The following is an 18411-nucleotide window of genomic DNA, read 5'->3' as shown; positions in this document are numbered from 1 at the left end:
AAAATAAATAATTAATCAAATAAATTTAAATATAATTGGGTGTGTCTTAAACTGGCGCCAAATTTGTAGTCCTATGACGTCATAATATTGTTAATTATATTTTTGCTTCAAAAAACGTGACAAAATTTTTTGCTATCTGGTTTTTAAATTAAAAACAATTTAAAAAATAAAAAAGGCATAATTAGGCAACTTTTTTTTCTATAAATTAACAGCCTAAATGGACTACTAAAATTGTTAAAAAACATGCTTATTTTTGACTTCTTAAACCAAGTTTTTGCTTTGAATTAACTTACAACGCCTTACAGTCAATTGTAAATGCCCTTTGCCTTTATATAAATCTTTTTTAGGCTACTAAAAAGTCAATTTTTTCTAAAAGTTGTGAACTTCATCCAGCAATATGATGACAGGTGAAAATGTTAGTCGTATTTGAGACGCCCGTATTGTGTACAACAATAAACCGTAACGTTTCAACACTAACATCCCCGCCGTCAACAAACAGCTAGAGACATTTTCAGATTTAAAAAATTTGATTTTTAGCCTAAGCACAAAAGACTTTTGTTACCACAACCCAGTTTGAAGATGTCTTTAAAAGTTATAAGTTTTATTGACTTATTTAAACTGCATAATTAGCAAACTGCTGATTCGTTCTTGGCTTAGCAGAAGTCAGAACTGTTGCCATTTTACTCGAGGGCCATAAGACATGGCAGCAGTAAAGATCGAACCTTGGACCCCAAGGGGTGATTTGCAAACACATGACTACCTTTAAAAAACTAAAATCTTAACTGTTATACATTTAAGTTACTTATTTTATCTAAGTAGACATTTGACGTTTAGCAATGGTGTTTAAGTTCGTACCATCATACAGTATCTTTTCTGAAAACTTACAAGTTAGGCTGTACACTCAAATTTTAAATTGAACAATTCTACGATTTTCCTTACGTTATAAAGCACTGAAACGGCGCTTAAACCTTCAACGTGGCTAAATAACAAGTAGTCTTGTGCGCTAATCGTTATAAGGCCGAGCAGAAACATGAATTTAATTACACCCTTCGCCAAGGTTGGAAGCGCTGATTAGCCTATCCAGCTATGTGATTTTTGAGCGTTTCGACGCCTTAAGCATATCAGTAAAACGGTTATGAAATTTTGGCGACTAGGTTTTGTTAATAAATTTGAAATTTCCTGTTGTTTTTTTCTATGTAATCACGTTCAAATTGCGCTTAATTACTTCTTTATTTATATGACGTGGAGAACTGTGTTTAATTGTTCTTGTGACTTTGAATTAAAGGATTACATAATTTTAGTTTCTGTTAATTTTCCTTTTTTTTGTAGGCCTTGTTAGTTGTATTTTACTTAAACTTTGGCCCACAACTCGCGGTTTTAATATAAAAAAACTTTGATTTGTAATTTCTGCAAAAAACAACTTAATTTTTATCTTTTTTATGCTCTCTAAAAAAAGTTATATATATTTATTTAAATCAAGACTATATTAAATTTTTAAAAAAATATAAAAACTTAACATAAAAAACGGATTGTATTTAGAAGAAATATTTATATGTATTTAAAGTATGTTTATTATGTTAAATACAAAAAAAAAATTATTTGCTAAATTTGATTTTCACGAAATTGTAACTTAAAACTTATTTGTTTTCAATACAGGTAATATTTTTTCCATCCCATCTTACAAAGGCATACTTTTCAGAATTTATTCCAACAACGATTTTTCTATGGGTCGTGTTATAGTTTTTAAAACACTAGGGTGTGTGGTATTGGTAAGGATCGAACTTGAAACCTTTGGACTCATAATCTGATGCCATGGTCGGTATACAAACAACACTATCAGATCTAAATAAGATTTATTTTTTTCTATGTTTCTTTAAAGAGATAGGTTTTTTGATATATTTATTGGGAAAAAGTGTGCTATTGGGACATGTTTGATCTATCTGTAAACGCCGGGCTTAAGAGTGATTAGTGTGGCATTGGTGCGGCTCAAACCCAAAACCTTTCGGCTTGTGGTCCGACGTCATGACCTGTTATTTTATCAAATAGCGCCAGTGTGCGACTGTTAATTAGACGTTTTATGACTTCTTTAAAAATAATTATATTTTAAAAAAATTGTTTTAAAATTTGCAACGAATTTTAAATAAATATTTAGCCACTAAAACTATATTAAAATTACCTGACTTGATATTTTATTGAAAAAAACGTTACTAATTTTTAAATATCTTTGGTGTATTTTTTTAAAGTTTTTAAACTACTAAAAATTTGAATTCAGGTCGTTTAAATTTTGTCAAATAAAAAAATATTGTTATAAAAATTTTGCCAAAAAAATGAGGGAAACACTGTAAAAATTATGTTGTTTCTTGCCAAATCGAATAAAAAAAATCGCGAAGAACGATTTGTTATTGTGATGTCGTAAATCCATGTTTATGATGTCATAGACTGACCCTGCCCTTTAACTAAAATTAGAAAAATGTAAACAAATAAATATTCTCGATTTGGTTGCAAATTATTTAAATATTATTCAGGTTTTATGCAGAATATTAAGATTTAAAAATTTTTAAAAATATGTTTTTAAAAAAATAGATGCGTGCGTCAGATCGTCCGAATGTTTCTGTTAGTATAATAAGACAACGTCACCTGTCAGTACGTAGTCAGTTTGTTAACGTAAAAATTACTAGATTTAAATATTTTTAACATTTTTTTTGCATAGTTCTATTATTAAAAAATTTAAATCTAGTTTTTAGGAATAATTTATTTGTATTTTTTTAAAATATGTTTTTTTGAAAACATTAAAATTTTAACTGATTTTAGTCAAAACTTAAAATAGAATGCAATATAAACATATAGAAGCTAAAGTATTTAAGTTAAGCAAAGACTTTAATGTAGTAAGGTTTAGGTATTTTTACCCAAACTTAGTTTATGTTATGAATATATATTATGTTACAAATGTTAAATACTTTTTTAAAACTGATTACATGCAATAAACAATAATTTCTTTTTTACGATTATATTTATAATTGCAAATGTATATTTTCTAAAGCCAACTTTTTTGTATTAAGGATAATTGAAGATATTACAAATAGTAAAAAGATTTAATTTAAAAAAATATGATTTCAAAATTAGTTTGGTTAGTAAGTTGCTTTATGATAAGACTGTAAAGTCAACCTTCTTCCATCGAGGATATATAAAAATAAATTAATTTTTACTATTTTTAGGTTTTCGATAAAATGCTTTTAGTGGTTTAATTATCAAATGTTCCAACTAATGTACAGCCCTCTTCTTTTGTAAATTCTACATCATCTTATTTCTTGTATATGGAAATACAAACTTCTAGTCTTGTATAGTACACCTATTTTGTAAATCAAGTTTTGCCGAATATATTTTCTCGTTTTTTGTGCCGAAAAGTTTCAAATTTTTTTGAAATCGTGATCGGAGTTTCAAGTTTATAATAATGTCTCAAAGTGAAGGTAAAGATTGTTTTAATTTTTGTTTAAACGTTTTATTAGTTATAGAGTTATATAATTTTGTATATATCCTTATCCTTGATGTGGAGAGGTCAACTTTATGACCTAAACATAAAGTAACATTTGTTACTCCAACCCATTCTCAAATTGATTTTGGCAGTTTAGGATATTATAGATTATAATTGCCCGATAATTGTGCTGCTAATAAGGTGATGATTCAGCAGAAGTACATACCATTTATTGCACCTTACTCAAGGGCGCTACAGCATGGAAGCAGTAAGGATCGAACCCAGGACCTTATGTAGTGTAGGAAGTGTTCTGACCACTACACCACGCTGCCGGTTATATACCAATAGTTTGTATTACAGAGAGATTTAAATAACATTATTATATATTTAAGAAGTTATTTAGTTGTTTTTTTAAGACACTATTTTTATTTAGTTTTAATTAATTTAAATTTTAATTAATTTTTTTTTTAGATTCTAGTCAAGCTAATGATCAATCTAGACCCGAAGCAGGTGGTGCAGGTGTCAAAATTTATTTTGTTTTAAACTTATTGATTTCATGACAAAACTAATTGCAATTTCAGAAATTTTATTGGCTTTTAGTTATTTTGGTTGTAATAAAACGCAAAAAATGGGATTTTAAAGTTATATTTATAAGTGTAATAATTTTTTAAGTTAAAATTATTTCTCTTCCAGTAAAATGCTTTTGATCAAAAATTGCCTTTTTTTTGTATTTTTTAGTAGCGTATTCAATAATCAATATCGGTTTACTAACTATATATAATTGACTACGTTCAAACAGTGTTAAAAGGAGTATTCATTATTGTTTAACTTTTAAATTTAAATGGAATTTTTCTAAATTGTTAACTATAATATATACTATTATTTTTAAATAGTTATTGTATGGGTTTACTTTTAAAATATTTTAAATAATCTATACCCAAATTGTTTATACATAAAAATTTACCGATTTAAAAGATATTTACTTAAGGTTAACTTGCATTTAATTATTGTTTGTTACCGATAATTTTTCTATTTTTATTTTTTTGAGCGTAAATAATTAATAAGTGGACCCAGCAAAGTCCTACGGAAAATATCTTCAGATATATATTATTTTAAATTAAAATATTGAAAAGAAAATTTAAATTTATACACAAAAATTAACAATTATAAACTATGCTCTGTTTAATGATAACAGTTAAATATTTAAATTTATTTGCGTTAAATTTAATTTTTAATACTTAAATTTTGTTATGAAAAATAATTTTTTTAAAATTGATTTTATTTTTGTTAGATCGTCGAAATTTAGCCGAGGCTTTGGAAAACCAACATTTTCTTTCTGCAGCAATGGCTAGTGGAATAAACGAAAGAATTTATCAAGAAAAATATCTGCAACTGAGACAGCAGGAGTTAGAAAGACAGGTGAAAAGAACTTTTTTTTTGTGCAAATTTTTTTTATTTTTTTTTATCAAAAATTTTGCAATTTTTTTTACATATTTTAAATTTAATTTTAATGCAGTTTTAGCGAATTTTTATGTTACAATTACCTGATCTTTTGTAGCCCAATTAAAAAGCTATTTAATTCAGTTTTATTTTGTATATGACAAATATTTTAAGTCTTATTTACTTTTAGGGTTATTCAGTTTTAATAAACATAGAAAACAGTAATTTAAAAGGACATAAAATTAATAATTAATACCGTTAGCTTAACTTTTTTCTTGTTAAACTAGTTTTTGAGAAAAGATATTTTTAGAAAAACTTCAAATCAATATAAACTTAATACTTATACTTATGACCTTTAAAAGAATTCTTTTTTACGTCAGTTAATGTAATTTTATCAAAAAAAAACAAAGAGTTAAAGGGCAAGTTGAATGTAGGGATAGAAATTAATGGTAAACTGCCCATGAATAGTTTAAAATTTTAGCTCGATTTTGAAACATTTTTGTTATTGTATCAGATAAAAGTTTATTTTTAATTCAACTATTAGCAATTTAAAAAAAGTTATTTTTTTATATAAGCTGTAGAAAATTTAAAAATATTTATTTTCTATTTTAACAAGAAGTCAGTTGCAGTCATTTTTTATATTTACAGCAAAATTTTTAGTGTTTACAGAAACCGAAAAAGTGTTTTTAATAACTTATAAAACTTGTTGTTAATAAATTATTTAAAATTTCCAGACCCGTTACCTAAAATAATTAATCTTAATACTGTTAATAAACTGAAAACTTATGTTTAGATAATGTTTGCAAAGTTACAACATTTCCAACAACTTCAGCCTAACAACTTTCACCGACAGAATTTACAAGAACATTTTACAGTAAATAATTTAAATATTAATATTCAATTTTTAAGATATTTTTTGGTATTTATTTATCCTCAATGTGGGAAGGTCGAATTTACACCTTAAACATAGAGTAACATTAGCTACCCGAACCCAGTCTTAAGTTGACTTTGGCATTTTGGGATTATTGATTATAATTGCTCGATAATTGGTTTTTAGCTTAGCAACAGTTTATATCATTAAAAGTGTCTTAAGGCACTACAGCATGGAAGCAGTGGGAATCAAATTCAGGACCTCATGTAGCAAAGACAAGTGTTCTAATCACTACTAAAAATTCGTTAATTTCGGTTATTTTCTAGTATACAAATCATTTTTTTTACATCTATAGCCAATTTAAATAACCATATATTAGTATTTGTTTTTTTCGTTAAGTTTTGAATGGGCCATTAAGCTTATTGCTAAATTCCAAACTGCACTATAAATTTTTTTTCTATTTTAAAACACAATAGCAAACGGTGCATTCATATTTTCTTACTCTATAAATAGATTGCCTTAACTTAACTGACTATTCACTTGGGTGTATCTAAATATAGATTTACTGTATCTCATAGCCAACTATTTTTAACAAATTTTTATCAGTATAAAAACCTGTCAGCTTAAACAATAGGTTTTTTTGTCTGACTATTTTAGGTTTTATTTTTTGGCTTAGTTTTTCAAGAGTATTTCATAGGTTTTTCCAAATAAAAAATGGTATATATATATAATATTTATTTTTTAACAACATTAGTTGTACTGTTATAATTTAAACTAAAGATTAAACAATATAATGAAGTACTAAAAATTGCAAAGCCGATGTATGGTTTAAAACATGACATTATTAAATTTTAACACAAAGTTTTATAGTTTATTATATAACATAGGCACCAAATTTGGTTTACAGAAACTAAAAATAAATTTTTTGAAATTAAAAATTGAATTTCTGTTTAATTTTCAGAGTTTTATTAATCAACAACATGAAATTAGACCTGAAGAGATCAAACCAAGTGACCAAACAAACCAATTAATTAACTCTGTCAAAAACAAAGAAAAAGATAAAGAAAGTAAGTCTGAAAAAATGTTTAAATTTAAACAGTAATCGGTCAAGTAATAAGTCTAGAAATTGAAAATCTATTTCATTTTATTTATTTTTTAAAACCTGTTTTGTTTACTATTAACATAGCCTACTGTATATTGTGTTGTTTATCTATGATTGGAACCAATTATTTAAACTCTTTTTATTTTGAATTAATTAATAAATTTTCAACGGTAATCCAGATTTTTGCCGGTTAAATATTACATAGCGTTACAATTTATTCTTTGTATATAGCCTTAAAATTGATATTAATACAATAGTTAAAATGTGTATAAATATTATAAACAGTGCGTGTGTGTTTTAAGCAGTAATATTGACGAATTTCGCTTCTAAAAATAGCAGAATTTTCAATGCTTCGTAAATATAAAACCCAAGACGTTATTGTTGTTAAAAAGGTCAAGCAGATATTTATGAATTTTGGTCGATTTTTGCTGAAAATCTATTTTTGTTGCTTAGGTGCTGTAGCTTCCAATGCAGTAAAGAAACACTTGCAGCAATTCGTAATCGGGCGTCAGAAAAATAAAGATGGAACGGATTGCACGAATAGGTTTGTAAACTTTTATAAATTTAAAAAATAAAGATATATAATTTTTTTTCGGTATTTAATAATAAATTTTTGTACATTTTTGGAATTGAAATTGAAATTTTTGCTAAAAAATAATTTTTTTTTGCTAACGAAGTTTTTATTAGTTATTACTTTTAGGTAAATACTTTTTCTAAGTATTTATTAAAACAACACATTTTTAGTTTAGTTTTTTTTTATAAACTATAGGAATGTTTTAATAATGTAACTCCTACCAATATTTGAAAATATATTATTGTAATTATTTATTAATAATATAGCAATGTTTATTAAATTTATTTATAGGTATAAGTAGTGTATTGCTAATATTAAAAATTAATGTTATAAAGTTTTTTATATAGTTTATTTTTAAATAATTAAATATATTAACATATATATACTTATGCCTTTTCTTAAAAATAATAAAAAAAATTAGTTAGGCTACCATTTTAGTCTAGTATCAAAACAAAATAAAATATTTTTTTCCTAAATTAAAACGGTTATGTAACTTAATGACTAACGGTTATTTTTCATTACTTAAATTCTATTTTTATTTTTGATATTAAATGAAATATTAGTTCACAATTCTATTCCATAAAAATCTAATAAATTTAATTTTAAAAACTTTTTTAGATTGCGATATACTCCTTCGTTAGATACAAGAGGCAATCATGAAGGACCACCTTTTTTTCCTTCATTTTATGACAAATATAACGATTTTCCACTGCGCAAAACAGGTAAAATGAAAATTTAAACATTTTTTAAAGTTAAGTCTGATTAAAAAAGTGTAATTTAGTTTTTTTTTTGAGATTTTTTCGAAATTTTTGAGATTTTTTAGAGTAGGAATTTAGTAAAACTAAGTTTAATTTTGATTTTAGGCTCGAATTACTTCTAAATATAGATCTCTAAAAATATTTAAAAATACCCTTGCTTAGGTACTGATGCATTAACAATTTAAAAAAAAATTGGTTTGTATTTATTGGAGAAAAAAATATTTTAAGAAAATTTTTCAAAAAATAATTTAAATTTTTTTTAGCTTCTGAGCCAAACCTAAAAGTCCGATCTCGCTTGAAATTAAAGTTATCCTCAGATTTGCGGTCATCACCCCTGTTTACACGAAGACACGAAGAGAGCAGGGATGCTAGATCAGATGTGAAAGCTGATATCGCAAACAGAATCAAAAAAAGATTATGTTCTGAAACAGGTAAACCATTTTACCATTTTTCTAACCATTTTACTGGTCATCTTTTAACCATCTTTGTAACCATTTTTGCATCATTTTTAAAACCATTTTTATAACCATTTTATTATCATTTTTGAAATCATTTTTGTAACCATTTTTATAACCATTTTTTTATCATTTTTGTTACCATTTTAACATTTTTAAAACCATTTTTATAACTATTTTTGATCACTTTTTAAACCATTTTTTCACCAATTTTGTAACCATTTTTTTACCAATTTTGTAATCATTTTTTGACCATATTTTGTAACCATTTTTTGGTATCATTTTTTAAAAATATTTTTGTTAACTTTTTGCACTTAATATTTTTTTTTTGAACATTGTAGAAATTCTTTAATATTAAAGTATATTTATATTTTATATTTTTATATTTTTTATCAAATTTTTGGTTTTAATGACGTCAATAGATTTGATTTATTAGAAATTGAAATTCTATTTTTAAATTCCTGATTTTGATAAATGCATTTATTTTTTATTTTCCTAAAAACTGTCATTTTCTGACTTTTCCATTCCTAGTAATCAATAAACATTAATTTAATAAAAAATTGTTTTATAAATACGTTAATTTTTTTTTTATCAAAAATCATAGTTGTCATTATTTTATTTAAATTATCAAATACATCTAATTTCTGTCAACTTGCAATTTTTTTTTAATTTTAATTTTTTCGAAAATTTTGAACTTTTAAAAAATTTATTTTCAGTGATGGAAACAAATTGTAATAGTGCCCCAAATTCAGGACCAAGTTCCCCTCCCAATTCCACCACAACTATACAGCTGCCTGGATCATCTAACAACAGAATTGAGGTAACTTTTAAATCTATAAATAATGAAGCTTAGTGTACAATATATATATATATATATATAAGAATGTCCAATTTATAGTCCTGCAAAATAAATAAAACTCCTGTTTGTGGTGCACAAGTAATTTATCAGATTCAAATATTAGTTGAGAGTTGCGACCATATTATGACAATTAAAATTCTCATGGTAAGGTGAGCTTTTGCCTAGTAATACCAGCAGGGTGGTGTAGTGATAAGAACACTTGCTACACCAAATGAGGTTGTGGGTTCAATCCCCACTGCTTTCATGCTGTGGCGCCCTTGGGTAAGGCGCTATAAACGGTATAAACTCCTGTTGAGCTAGCACTTGTTGAGCTAGCATCGAGCAATCATATTTTATAAAATTCCAAACTGCTAAAGGCAACTCGAGACTGGGTCGGAGTAGCAGTTGTTACTCTATGTTTAGATCGTGCATTGTTTTAGTAAGGTTTAGTTTAATTTTGACCAAAATGCAGATTTTTTGACTTACTTGCTGCATTTTAAATGTCATATTATGGTTGCAACTAATATCTACCTCGATAATTTACCCATGCACTACAAATCACAATTTTTTATATTTTTAAGACCTTTAAATTGGACATACTAATATATATTTATAGACTGTCCGCAAAGCTCTATTAAATATAGATTATTATTATTATTCATAAAGTCTTATTAGTTAATTATTATTTCTTATCTACATTTTCACGCATTGCAAATAACCCGCAGAGTAGAGTAAATAAAATATGTAAGGAGAAATGTTAAATTTAGACTGCCCTTTAACAATTATAAACAAATGTTGTCATACTATCCATGATTAGAATCAGTGTTGTTTACTTTTAAAACTGTTAAAACTTTTTTATTCTAGGATTTGTTTTTTAAGAATAATTCAAAATTTATTGATATAAATAATATATACTTAATTTTTTCTTTAAATTAAGTATATATTATTTATACGCTACAGCATGAGATCAATGGGGATTGGACCCACGACCTCATGGTGGTTTAGCAAGTGTTCTTACCACTACACCACGCTGCCAGTTCCATATAAATAATATATACTTAATTTTTTTTTTACTTTTTTTAATTATATTTTTTTATTAACTTATATTTGTTTATTTTAAAGGAGGCAATCCACTCACGCAACTTGCATAAATTATCGGCAAACGCTGATCTTTATTCCTCCCCTTCTTTGCCAAATCTTGCTATTGGACTTAACAAAAAGCACCTGGTATGTTTATTTACTAATTTTTTTTCTAAAAAACAAAAATGTTTTTAGTCAGAATTGTTGCAAATTTAAAAATAGATTGAGTGAATGTTATTGTATTGAAAGCGTAACCTTTTAAAGCAAATATTAGCTCATTCATAGGCAATCACTAAAAAAGGGCAACAATGTTAGAATTTAAACTACTACACATAACCTAACGCAGTTTTAAAATCTAATTTGCAATTTTAAAACCATTTTTTATTAAGTTTTAATTATTATTCGCAATTTATAGCATTTTTGATTATATTTATTGAATATTTACATTTCGAGCAATAATTTATTAAACTATTTGATAGTATTGGTTTGGTAATTACTGTAATCAGCAAAACACACAAAAATGTAAACAAATGTACAAAACTAATAATAATTCGGTTTATTTATAACATTTTGTGCGTGGTATTAAGACAATTGAGTGAGTCAGTTGTTAAAAATAGATTCTCAAAATGTCATTACACATTTTCGAAGCTAATTTTGGAAGGTTTTTGGAGGTTTATAGATTCGAGTAATACATTGTTATTGTGTTTTGTTACAATTTATGTAAACATTTGTTGATTTTTTTTACGTGTTTTTAAATATTCTAACCTCATAGTGGTAATTAAATGCATAAATTAGATTGGTAAACAAATTAACGCATAAGATTAAATATTAATATTTTTTTCCAAATTTGTTGCTGAAAAATATCAAAATAGGCAAAAAAAATTCTTTTTAAACGTAATTTCCTTAACAAAAAAAAAAACTTAAAAACTAAAATAAAAACAAAAATTTAAAACAATTTCTTTAAAATTTTTTTAAATTTTCAATTAAAAAAATTCCTAAAAATTTTTTCTACTTTTTAGAGGGAAAGTGTAAGTTTAGTGCAACAAGAAGGAGAATCATCAAAGTTGGCGGTTCGGACCGCAAGTTTACCCGGACCCCTTGCTCAAATCTCACCCAAGCAGAAGTTTCAACACGTACCTGGTAATTTCCAGTTTATTTTTATTTATATATATTTATCCTCGATGTGGGAAAGTCGAATTCGCAACCTAAACATAGAGTAACACCAGTTACCCTGACCCAGTCTTAAGTTGTCTGTTGCAGTTTGGGATATTATAGATTATAATTGCCCGATAATTAAGCTGCTGATTAAGTGCTTGCTCAGCAGGAGTTCATGCCGTTTATAGCACTTTACTCAAGTGCGCTACAGCATTAGATCAGTGGGGATTAAACCCATGACCTCATGTGTGGTGTAGCAAGTGTTCTTACCACTACACAACGCTGCTGGCAATTACCCAGCCCTATGGGTGGTTTTGTAGGGTTTATAAATTGACAGGTTAATTATCAGGCAATTGTAATTATTATTATTTAAAAAAAAAATGTGTTTTGGGTAACAAATGTTACCTTATGTTTAAGTTGTAAAGTCAACCTTTCCACATCAAGGATAAAATTAATTGTTTGTTAATAAACCTGTTGATTGAAATTTATCATTTGATCATATAAAAATTTAATTGACAAACATTTTTTAGGTCGTTATCATGAAAAAGAAATGGCCGGTGATTTATCAGGAGTTCCCCAACAATTACTGTTAAGACAACCATCTTCGTTAATCGGTAAATTTTTCAACTTTTTACAAAATTTTATGATTCAAATATTTGTTGTTCTTCTAACATACTGCAAATTGGAGTGGTTTAAACACTACATGAGGTCCTGGGATCAAATCTCGCTGCTTTCTTATCAATGTAACTTTGTGTTAGGTGCTTTTGATACTTAGTTCTGTCATAAGATAATATCATTAGGTCGTCAATATCCAAAATTGACAAAGGCAACTTAAGACTGAGTTAGGTTAATAATAACTAACAAGAATAAACTGTAAGGTCAGCTTTCTTATATCAACAGAAAAATCAATACAAAAATAGGTCAAGTTGCAGTTTTATAAATGATTTATAAGTGAGTTGTTTAACTTAATTAATCTCTCTTACTTAAGTTTAAGTATTGGTGTGATAACGGTACATAGTTAGTCAAAAAATTGTGATTTAAATTTTTGATGAAATTGTGGAATTTTTGTTTGTTTTTAAAATATAATAAAATAAATTTTATTTAAAAAACTATTTTTAATGTTTAGTATTTTAAATAAATAAATAATAAGTTAATTTATTGGCCAGAAACAGTTAATAACTACTGACTAAAATGTTAAATGTAATAATGCTTTATTTGACCTATGAAGTTTAAATTTTTAGTTTAGTTAAAAATTGTCTTTAAATAAAAATCATTTTTGAGGTTTAAATGCCGCCCTTAAATTAAACAAAACCATTTAAAATAAAATCTATTAAAATACTGACCTTTAACTAAATGTAAACAACAAAATTATACTTAACGGTTCATTTTTACACTTTTTTACACAATTTTGTTATTTTTCGGGCATTTTTTAAAATGTTGCTTTTTTCAATTATTTTTTTTATTTTTTGCTTTCAGGGGCAAACTCCCTCGCTGTAGCAAACAGTTTATCCTCAAGTACAGGCCCGATACGCTTGAATCGCCGCCACAAAGTCTTAAGTCGAACCCATTCTGCCCCAACAACCCACAAAGCACAATTGCAACAACATATTTTACAGGTAAAAAAAATGTTGTTTTTTGTTTGATATATTTTTTTTTATAAACCCCCTGTTAATTAGTTTTTAACCTGGCAGAAGCACCATTTGTAACACATTAAAATACACAATAGCATAAAGAAAGTGGTAATCAAACGCGTAATTGCCCGCCCTTTGATCGGCATTTTAATTGTTGAATATGGTCGCAACTTTCAACTAATATTTGCTTGCTATAATTTAACCGAGCACCACAAATGGCAGTTTTATTTATTTTAAAGGCCTATAAATTAAACATACATATTATATATGGTTCACTAAGCTTTATTGTATATAAATGTCTTTTTTGTAACTGTTATTGTTTCTTGTGTAGCGCAAACAAAAAGAAATTCTACAGCAACAAAAACGATTTCAAGAAGAAATGTCAAGAATGAACTCAGCACATTCGAATTTGCCGACTCATCTTGAGAATAGTGATGTCATAAATGATGATTACACAGCAAATATGTCAAAGTAAGGGAAAATTATTTTGTTTTTAAAATTTTGTTTAAAATATTTTTAAAAAGTTATTTTTTGGGGGGTGAAAATATATTTTGTTAATTTTTTTGGGGGGTAAAAAGATTTTTTGTTAATTTTTTTGGGGGGGGTTAAAATAATTTTTAAATTTTTCAGGGGTTTTAAAATATTTTTTTTGATTTTTTAGGGGGGTAAAAATATTTATTTAAACTTTTTGGGGGTTTAAAAATGGTTTTAAATTTTTTTATTATTTTGATGATTTTCTTCTAGATTACACTTTCAGCGAAGTTACCCCTCCCAATTTAACCTGTTACCCCATCGAAGAATAAACCCCAATTTAATAAATCACATTCACGTGAACGATAAACCGATTAATATCGACGATGATTTGCCAAAAACTAAATCGAATTTTCCTAATCATATTCCACCCATGGTTGTGGTAATTAATTTAAGATTTTTTTAATTAAAAAAAAAAATTAAAAAATTAAATTAAAAATTTTGTAAATTTTTTTTAAATCTAAGAAATTTTTTTGGAAACCCTGTTTATTTAAATATTTGGCAACCCTGTTTTAGGAGGAACCTAGGAAGAGTCCCCCACCTAAAAATCCCACAAAATCCCCCCCTAGTGTTGCAAAACTGCCTCTCCATCGCCCTCTATTGAGGACAAATTCCTCACCTGCTAGATCCTTCTTGAAACACATGCAATCTGACAAGGTAAGCACTTTTTAAAGTAACAACTTTTTAAGGGGTAGACACTTTTTTTAAAGTAGCAAATGTTTAAAACAGGGTAGGCACTTTTTGGGGTAACATATTTCTAAAGGGTAGACACTTTTTTTAAAGTGACAATTGTTTAAAAAGGGGTAGGCATTTTTTTAAAAATAGCAATTGTTTAAAAAAGGGTAGGCACTTTTTCGGGTAACACATTTTAAAGGGTAGACACTATATCGAAGTAACAATTTTAATAGAGTAGGCACTTTTTTTAAAGTAACAGTTTTTTAAAGTAACAGTTTTTTAAAGTAAAAATTTTTAAAAGATTAGGCACTTTTTAAACTAACAACTAGTTAAAAAAATCTCTTTATAAAGTAAGCACTTTTTTACAATCTACTACAGTAGGCACTTTTTAAATTGAATGTTTTTTACAGTCCTACAGATTTACAACTGGTATATCATACAGTCCAATTATGCTTAAACATGGTTGTGCATGTGGAGATGACCACGTCGAAAATGCCGGTCGTTTACGTGCCATATGGTCGCGCTTGACTAAAAACAATCTTGTCAGCGAGTCCTCTGATGACACCCGGTGTCCATGTGAACTTATTGATGCACGAAAAGCTACAACAGATGAATTACAGCTTGTTCATACTAGAGATCATACTTTTAGATATGGGACAACATCACTGGCTAGAAAAGAATTTGGTAAGAACAAAACTTTTCCAAAAATAACTTTTTCTGTATCTTGGTCATTGCTAAGTTGTACTACTTATTTTTTTGGTAATATTTTTTATTTATCCTCAATGTGGGAAGGTCATCTTCACAACATAAACATAGAGTAACATTTGTTACCTTTACTCAGTTTCGATTTGACTTAGGCTGTTTGTGATATTATAGATTATAATTGCCCGGTAATTAAGCTGCTGATTAAGTATTGGCTTAACAGAAGTTTATACCATTTATAGCGCCTTACTCAAGGGCGCTACAGCTTGGGAGCAAGGGGTATCTTACCCAGGATCTCATGTGTTAAAGACATTAACTTTATATTTATTGCCTTAGTTAATACTACTTTATCTTTATATTATTGCATATTTTTTACAGAACTTAGCAGTAGGTTTATAGTACTTCCATGTGGAGGGGTAGGAGTTGATAATGGTATTGATATCGACACTGTTTGGAATGAATTAGATACCATGAATGCAGGTATGTAAAAACTTGTAAAAATCAGATTTTTTAAAGCCTTTATATTGAAAATAAATTAAAATTTATTTTTAGCTCGAATGGCAGTCGGTTGCACAGTGGACCTGGCACTCGATGTCGCTGAAGGGAAACTTAAAAATGGATTTGCTCTTGTTCGACCACCAGGCCATCACGCTCAAAGGGATCTTGCCATGTTAGTACTTTAATTTTAAAATAAAAATGTTCAGTTTTATTTAAAAAAAATTTTTGTTTATTTTAAAGGTGTTCTGAAAATTTTTTTCTACCAAATTCGTTTTAACAATTTTTTCCAACAGGGCTTTTTGTTATTTCAATTCCGTTGCTGTAGCTGCCCGAAAATTACAAAAAGAATGCCCAGAAAAAATCCGTAAAATCTTAATATTGGATTGGGACGTCCACCACTGCAACGGAACGCAAACTATTTTTTATGATGACCCTAACGTACTTGTTATATCAATTCATCGCTTCGACAACGGGGGGTTCTTTCCCGGGACTGGTGCAATACATGAGGTAGGGGTCAAAATTTTTTTTTTGGGGTGTAACATATAAAAGCTTGTAAAAATTGCATAAATTTTAATTTTAAAATGTAAAAACTCTTGGTTTCTAGACAGGAGAGGGTGCTGGGGCAGGTAGAAATGTAAATGTCGCGTTCAGCGATGGCCTTCAACCTCCGATTGGAGATGCTGACTACTTAGCTGTGTTCCGTGCATTAGTTTTACCCATAATTCACCATTTTAACCCAGACTTTATCCTCGTTTCTTCTGGTTTTTCTGCAGCAAAGGGTCATTCTAGTGCTTTGGGGGGGTATGAGGTAACCCCAGAATGTAAGTCATAATTTTTTAGAAAAAAAATTTTTGGAATTTTTTAAAGATTTATTTATCCTCAATCAGGGAGGGACGACTTAACCACCTAAACATAGAGTAACATTAACTACTTCACCCAGTTTCAAGTTGACTTTGGCAGTTCGGGAAAATGTTGTTTATAAATTGCCCTATAATTATGCCGCTAATTAAGTGTTGGCTCAGCAGGAATTCCTACTGTTTATAACACCTTACTTAAAATTCCACAGCATGAGAGCAGTTAGGATCAAACCCAAGACCTCGTGTAGTGAAGACAAGTAATCAGACCACTACACCACATTGCCTGTTTATCAATCATAAATTTGAAATTGTTTTTTTAGGCTTTGGATATTTAACAAAACTTCTTATGAAATTTGCTGGAGGAAAAATAGTAATGGCGCTTGAGGGTGGATTCGAACTTGAAGCCTTGTGTAACTGTACAGAAGCATGTGTTCGAACATTATTGGGCGACCCAGAGTATTCTGTTCTTCCTGAAAAATCTGTTAATGATGTGCCAACCCAACAAGCAGTTAAGGCAATTAAAAATGCAGTTGCTATTCAAGGTAGAGTGCTCCATTTTTTATTAAATTTTAGTGATTTTTTCTGTGATTTAAAAGTGTTTTTTAATTTCATGAATAAAACACTTTGTTTGTTTTAATATAGAGCGTTATTGGAAGAACTTAGATTTTAATTTTGCGATGATGTCACATGCCTCTTGGTTGAGAATCTCAAGAGAAAACGAAACTTTAGTTTCACTTGCCTCACTGAGTGTAAATAACAAAAACTCAGGTAAGATAAAACTCAAATAACCTAAGTTCCTTCAACTTTTGTGGTGGCCCCTTTAAGCTTATTCAAAGAGTAAATTTATCACCTTATCTTTGCCATTTTTTTACATTTTTGACCTGGTTATATTTAGTTATCAACCTGTTAGCTAGTTTTGTGCAAAACTAAGTAGTTATAGTGCTTTACTTACATTCGCTTGACCTTTTAAATCTGCAAGGGTGACCTCTTGTGTTAAAATCTAATAACCCTCTTAATTTGTATGCCATTTCTTGTAACAGTTATTACCACGAACTCGTCACATATTAGAAGTAGCAACAACCACAACAGCCAACAACAAAATCGCCCACCACAACAAGCATCACCACAGGTCAACTACCAACCAGTTGATTTGTCCCAAAACGCGGCAACTTTTAAACAATCATTACGTCCTAACAATGAATGTGCTATCATTGTCGAGGACACTAACATGGACACTGATAATATGAGTGCCGACTCGTCGCCGCTAGATGTCGTAAATATCTCGGCCCCTTCGTCACCAGCTCAAGGAAGTATGAAAACTTTAAGCGCTGGCGAATCAACAGTCAAATAACGATTAAAAAGAGATTATTTTCCTCTGTTTTTTTGCTGTAAAGCACGCGCAGTCAAGTGCATTTTTATGTCAGTATTATTCCCCCTTCTATTTAGCTCATATGGTTTCACTTCGACCGGCCAACGTATCACGGGTTCCATTTTAACTTTGTGTTTTTTTACCGATGATGTTCTGTTGTAAAGTGGTGTGCGCCAATCTATTTACTGCCCTTCTTATTTTCACGCAGTTGAAAGCTGATCAGGAGTTTTTATGTACATTTAGTACCCGTATTGTTGTTAAATCTGTGGTGTATAACTCGGCATTTTCTATTAAACCATTAAAAACAAATCCGTCCCCCGTTTTAATATAACTTAAGTCGGCTTAAAGGCATAATGGTCCAGTGGTAAGAACATCTGGTCTTTTCTAATGAGGTCCAGGGTTC

General features: G+C 28.3%; 1 protein-coding gene across 1 annotated transcript; it reads left to right on the top strand.

The window, feature by feature from the left end:
* The first annotated feature begins 3223 nt into the window (after window positions 1–3223).
* Window positions 3224–18299, top strand: LOC145751910 (histone deacetylase 4-like). Its single transcript, XM_082568062.1, has 24 exons — window positions 3224–3467; window positions 3944–3991; window positions 4764–4891; window positions 5706–5786; window positions 6745–6850; window positions 7339–7429; window positions 8078–8181; window positions 8481–8648; window positions 9389–9492; window positions 10633–10737; window positions 11610–11730; window positions 12276–12359; window positions 13222–13361; window positions 13708–13847; window positions 14121–14289; window positions 14424–14564; window positions 14993–15266; window positions 15663–15764; window positions 15837–15954; window positions 16076–16289; window positions 16387–16603; window positions 16960–17181; window positions 17282–17407; window positions 17680–18299. The coding sequence occupies exons 1-24, from the start codon at window positions 3452–3454 to the stop codon at window positions 17988–17990; spliced, it is 3330 nt and encodes a 1109-aa protein (XP_082424188.1). The 5' UTR covers window positions 3224–3451; the 3' UTR covers window positions 17991–18299.
* Window positions 18300–18411: the final 112 nt, after the last annotated feature.

This window comes from Corella eumyota, chromosome 5, assembly GCF_963082875.1.
Source record: "Corella eumyota chromosome 5, kaCorEumy4.1, whole genome shotgun sequence".
NCBI classification, from domain to species: Eukaryota; Metazoa; Chordata; class Ascidiacea; order Phlebobranchia; family Corellidae; genus Corella; species Corella eumyota.
This window is presented reverse-complemented; position numbering and strand designations above follow the sequence as displayed.